This window comes from Sesamum indicum, linkage group LG6, assembly GCF_000512975.1.
Source record: "Sesamum indicum cultivar Zhongzhi No. 13 linkage group LG6, S_indicum_v1.0, whole genome shotgun sequence".
Taxonomy (NCBI): domain Eukaryota; kingdom Viridiplantae; phylum Streptophyta; class Magnoliopsida; order Lamiales; family Pedaliaceae; genus Sesamum; species Sesamum indicum.
The window spans coordinates 8,761,948-8,767,861 of NC_026150.1; the positions used below are offsets into that span (position 1 = coordinate 8,761,948).

The 5,914-nt window shown below is 36.7% G+C and overlaps 1 protein-coding gene across 1 annotated transcript; it reads right to left on the minus strand.

The window, feature by feature from the left end:
* Positions 1,432-4,563, minus strand: LOC105164141 (cytochrome P450 87A3-like). The gene is made up of 9 exons (XM_011082723.2): positions 4,012-4,563; positions 3,574-3,895; positions 3,333-3,482; positions 2,996-3,247; positions 2,824-2,913; positions 2,663-2,741; positions 2,478-2,584; positions 2,267-2,394; positions 1,432-2,186 (listed from the first exon to the last, which is right to left on the minus strand). Exons 1-9 carry the CDS (start codon positions 4,209-4,211, stop codon positions 2,093-2,095), a joined length of 1,422 nt encoding a protein of 473 aa, XP_011081025.1. The 5' UTR covers positions 4,212-4,563; the 3' UTR covers positions 1,432-2,092.

Sequence of the window (5,914 nt, forward strand, 5' to 3'; positions counted from 1 at the left end):
GCAATTTTTGAGTCTGGAGATGATTATAATTAGATTTCAAATTCCATGTTGCCAGATTTACATAAAATTGAACTTATATTTTGATTAGAATATCCTTGCTATACCTGATGGCAACAATTGGTGAGCTATGATTGTAGTGAAGGCGATGGAACAGAATTTCAATCACAACTGCAGACGTCCTTGACAATGCATCTCCTTGACAGTCATATGGTCATAGGGACTCGTATGAAAAGACCTGATTTTACAATAGTCCTTACAGTTTAGCAAAAGCAATAATATCTTGAAAGAATATGATGGTGTGCAACTTTTTAGAGTGATATATATTATATTACTTGGATCAGAATATATTTATTCATCCATTTCATTTTGTAAGCAATTTATCAATATGGAAGGTTGAGTTTGTAGTTCAACGTGATCTCATCTTTCACATATTATCTCATCAATCATGGCAGCTATTCAGATTCCATTTCAAAGACTAAAAGGCAGTGTAAATGGTTTATTTGAGTCTGTTGAGGAGCTGTGGAACAAGTTATGGCTGGTTTGGCAGGTTTCATCACTCAGAAAAGTTGAGGGGACTATCTCCTTTTCCTGCAGAGTGAAATTGCTCAAAATTAGACACATCTCCTGTAGAAAAATTTGCATAACTCTGTTAACAAAAAGGTGAAGTGACATATCTTTGTTGTATTCTAAGTTTGTCCAGATGTTCATATTTTATGGGCAATTATTATGTTACTTGTACTTTTATTACCTCTCTGTCTGTGTAACATGCATGTAAATTTTGTTGCTAATTTCCATATATCTTACAATTGAGAGGTTAATTTGTACAGTTATTTGAGAATTATTTAGGTTTCGTAAGGTGTGATTGCTTTTTTGCATGTAGATGTCTGCTTCCATGAACATAGCAGAATTCATATAGATATATAATCACACAGGACAGTATACGTCAGGTTCTCATCTTTTGATGTTCTGGTGCTTCATGTGTAATACAGGAGGAACTACCCTGGTTTTCTGACATCAGTTGCCATATACAATATATATCTGCATGAGTTGGATATTCATGTTCGGCCAAGTCTTTTAGCTTTTCTTCCTGACAAGTTCTGTGCTTTGTCACTGCAGCTTTTTCTGATACATGAGTTAGCATTTGAAATCTAGAGAACAATGTCTTGATTCTTGTCTTTCTGAGTTACAGTTTCGTGGTTCTAAGTGTCAAAAAATACTCTTTGGCCCTCTAGACTGAATTTATGAGGAGGTGAAGTGGAGAGATATTGAATCATGAATGAGATGTATCTTCATCACTCCAAGAAATATTTTAGGCATGAGAAAAGGCACCACAGGCATGATGTAAAGAAGTGGCAAATTAAGCAGGGTTAGCACAGGCACAACCATTTAATTGGGAAAAATAATTAATGTTGCTACCTTCACCACGTTCATAAGGGAAAACACAAACATACAACTCAAGAGCTCAGGTATGTTACAACAGATTCCATTCAGCAGAAGAGAGAACAATAGTTCTAGACATCAAAGTCAAAGAAAAGAAAAAAATTAAACACCCCTGGCTGAATTTGTGCCCTATTTTCTAGTTTGAAACACCTATCTCATTAACGTCACTATCATAATTCTTCTTTGTTTATCCCTCTAGTGTAAAAACCTTTCACCCTTCCCCTGAGACCACCGTAAGGGGAACATATGGTAGAATGTTGATGACATAAAATAAAATTCTCATGAATTAAACACAGATGCAAAAAGAGTAATGATTAAATTTTATATATTAACATCTGATAGTTAGTCTGACAATGTGTATTGTATATTCTGGGTGAATTTGGTTTTCTTTCTCTGTTTTCTAGACCTACTGCTTTCTACTTTGGATAACGTATATGAACCAAAATTTTGTTCTTCGAGAGCAAAATTTCCTCACATTGCTTAATCTAAAGACAGAGGTCCTTTTATGTTCCTCTGTGATTCCTTAGTTGATTCTTGACTTTGTGGGCATTATGAGTACACCGGTGCTGCATTTGGGAAGGTGGAGCCTGGTTTGATGCTTTTAGCCATCCAAATGACTTGCCTGCTTATCATCTTTATTTGAAACCCCTGCTCATTTATCTTTTTCAGTGACATGAACGTGAAATCCATTTGGAAATTGTAGACCAGGAGTTCGAAGAATATCTCCTCCTTTGATTGCTTTCCACCTGGAAGATGCAAACAGTTTAGTCATCTCTCTGTGATCTTCATACTCTGTCTGAAAAGTAATAGTATCTTTTCTTCTTACTTGTACTTGGTTACCAAGCAGTGGAGAAATACAGCCATTTGCACCTTTGTGAAATCTGTTCCAACACAAAACCTCATACCACCCCCAAAGGCCATAAAGTTTCTTGATGCACCATTTGTGTCTATTCCCTGTAGGCAACAGAGCTTCCATGATTAAGAGCTGGCACGAAGTAAATCAATCAAATGTAGGGTGATGAAGTTGAAATACTTGCCTCCCATCTCCATGGATTGAAGTTGAGGGGATCTCTATATTTCTTGGGGTCTAAGTGCACAGCTGGAGGACATACCATGATTGCCCAACCTGCTGGAATGGTATACCCTGTACCAAAAAAACATGTCATGCTATGCTCTATGAAACAATAACAGAAACTGGCTATATTCATGTATGAATCATCACCTTTAAATTTGGTTTCTCTCATTGCTTTTCTGAAAATTCCAGGTACTATATTTGCTAGTCTCACTGTTTCGTTGATGAACTGCAAATTAATTCTGTTAGTGAACAGAATAATGTGAATAAAGTCATAAGTTCTAGGTAAAATTAGACTCTGGTAGAATCACCTGAAATGTGAATCTCATTGATTTGTACTCACTCCATGTTAGTCCAGAATCTGGATTTTCCCTCCTTTTAATAATTGCCTCGTGTTCTTCCTGAGACATATCTAGACTATGTTAACTCCATTAACCAGAATTATCCTAGTTGTTTGATCAGCAGTAGTTATTCTTCACTCACCGTCAGTTCTTTCAAAACCAATGGATGTTCTACAAGAAATTTAGTTGCTAATGTGAGTGCAAGGGAGGTCGTTTCAAAACTGGCAAAGAGTAGCACAAACATCAAATCGAGAGCAATTGCCTCTGTGAGAAGTGTATCCTCCCTTTGAAGTTCTTCCAAGACATAATCAAAGAAATCAGTTCGTACTTTTCTAGGCCTTTCTCGTCTTTCTTGAAGCATGTTTTTCAGCATCTTCATTGCCTTCTTTCTCCCCTGATCAAAGTATTATAAATCATGATACCAGTTCATGAATGTATTACGCAAAGTCAAGATTAATACATTTGGAAATTGGACATACCTGTAAGCATTTGTGGTAAGCTGTTCCAGGAATATCCACAGGAAAGGAGATTAATCCCTGTATAAAGGCTACAAAGTTTTCTCTAAGATTCTCGGTGGATTTTTCTGAATCATAACTGATTAGTTTTTTTGCAGTCAGTTCAAATATCATCTGCAGGAGGGGATCAACAGAAAATATTAGTCGAACTTAAGGATTACAAACACTTGGGAACTTAATGAGGATAAGAGGCTGTCCTTGTTACCTTTGCGGTTGCTTCTTTCACTTCAACAATACTCTGGCTTGTCCACTTTTCCAAGTTCCTGTTTGATGCCTGTTCAACCTCTGGAAGCATCTTTTTAAGGCTTTCTGGGCCGAAGAGATTCAGCACCATGTTCTTAAGGTACTTGTACATGAACCCATGCAAAGAACCTACATTTTGCCTCCCAAATATTTCAGTGAAGGTATCTGGATACCAGCTCTGAAACAATTGTCCCTCTTGTTGAAAAATGAAATAATTAAGATCTGCATCTGTGGATACTATTACCGGTCGTCCTACCAAACTAGTCTTGAATACAGGGCCATATCTGAAAAGTAAACACAGAAGGATATCATATGATTGTGACGATGCAGACAATAACATTGATGGATTGACTGCATTGTCATGATTATTTGAAAATCTTTAGGATGACAGCAAGATTACCTTTGCATCCTCTGCTTTACAAAAGGAGGAATATCAGAAGAGGTGTTAGGAGCAAAGAACTGAAGAGTCTCTCCAATTAGTGGCCAGCCCATTGAACCAGGTGGGAGGACTCCATTGCACCTGGGATTCCTCCAATGGTAAAGCCAGTTGGTAATGGCGATAATCAATAAGGCTCCAATGTAGAAAGCTGCTGGAAACATTGTTAGTGGAAAAATACAAAATGTACACAGTATTCCTGAAAATAATGGTTGTAGAAATGCCAATATGCAGGAGAAGAGAACTGTATAAGCCTCTTTTCTTTTCAAGAAATGGGAGTTAAGGTGGAATATGGGGAAGGAGGAGACAAGGCTGAATAGAAATTGCTGGTATGTATCTGATGTCCACGGGGAGAACTGCTTAAATAGGCAGGCAAGAATCTGCAACTAGTTAAAATAATAGTTTTAAAGTTGGCTTACTTTGTTTTTCTGAAGTTGGTTGCTCAAAAAGCTGTACATAATATTCTAATTGACAAATAGAATAGTAAGAATAATTTTGTCTACAGCACCCCCTTATCCTTCGTCAACACATCTATAAAATATTCATCGAAAGCCTAGCATGACGATGAAAAATGGCTCATGACGCGGAAATATGGTGTTCTTTATCTTATTTGAGTAGATGTAGAAAACCAGGATGCTTCTTCCCTAGATTTAAGAAAGTATTTGGTTCTAACTATAGATCCCTCTGACCTACTAAGTAGGAAACAAATATACGAAACATAAATTACTAGAATCTGAAGGATGTCAGCTTATTTGCAAATCTTCCCTATATCTTTGCTAAATATTTTTCCATCTAGAGTCGTTAATGCCACCATACTAGTTGCTCTCTCCCTTATTCTTTCTGTTCATTGTTTTTCTTTTGTCTTGTGAGAACTAGATCTCATCCTAGATCTTCTTCAGCTGTACATTATCTCATATCGGTTCTGCAATCTTATTTACATCAGCATTGGTATTAAAATGTTGTCTTGTAGATTTCCATACAACTACTGTATCTGCCTTTTATGGAATTTATATTGTTAAGGCTTTTCATGTCAAATTGTAGGTAAGGCAAGCTAGTCGAAGTTTATTACCATTCAATCACATAGAGACCCACCCTCCAGCCCTTTGAGCCACGGGCTTAAACTCATTCAACGACTAATTATAGGTAGGTTACTGTGTATCATGATGTATGACCAGCCATTATTAGCGGTTTATGTTAACATACTTGACTATAAATTTTGACCATAATGTAGGATCAAGATTCATTCATTGTGTGATTTAGGCAATAATTAAAGTCCTTGTCACCTTGCACTCTGATCAAGAAACTTTGTCTGGTATTTCATGTATCAATTCCCTCAACACTCGTGTGCACATTGGACCTTTACAGTTTAATTCTTGTTAAAATTTCCATATTCCTTTTGGCTTTTGGCTCTTACTTGTCATGAAGGGACTGGTACAACTAGTGCTTAATTAATCAGCCATATCGTGTTGTTGTACACACATTACTTGATTTAATCATCTCCGTTTTCTCTTATCCCTTTCGGTGATTTGATTCAAGGTTTTCTATTCTAAAAGTTGTTTGATTTAAATACATTATTGAAATGGATTGCTTAACTGCAGGGCCTCAAGCTTGGAAAGGTCCCCTTAAGGTAATGCAGCAGAATAATGACAGCTCAATCAGTTCTTAGTTTTGAGACTTATTACAAATAAAGAAATCTTGTGCAGAAAGAGTATAAAAAGTGTTTTGTGTTGTTGAAGTCAAATTCTCTGGACCTAAGAGGTGCTTCTATTGTTGGTTTTTTTAAATATTAAGCACAAGTGAGAGAGACTTGTTGCACATTTCTGGTTGAAGAGCCAAGAGGGCCCCACTTGTTGAGATGGTATGATGC

Bases quoted from the DNA above. Each gene is read 5' to 3' on its own strand.
- LOC105164141 (XM_011082723.2), bottom strand. From the start codon at position 4,211: ATGTTTCCAGCAGCTTTCTACATTGGAGCCTTATTGATTATCGCCATT. The intron at 2,585-2,662 runs GTGATGATTCAT...TTTTTGGTACAG, and splicing joins GAGAGAAACCAAATTTAAAG to GGTATACCATTCCAGCAGGT. The intron at 2,187-2,266 runs GTAAGAAGAAAA...TGCATCTTCCAG, and splicing joins TGCTTGGTAACCAAGTACAA to GTGGAAAGCAATCAAAGGAG.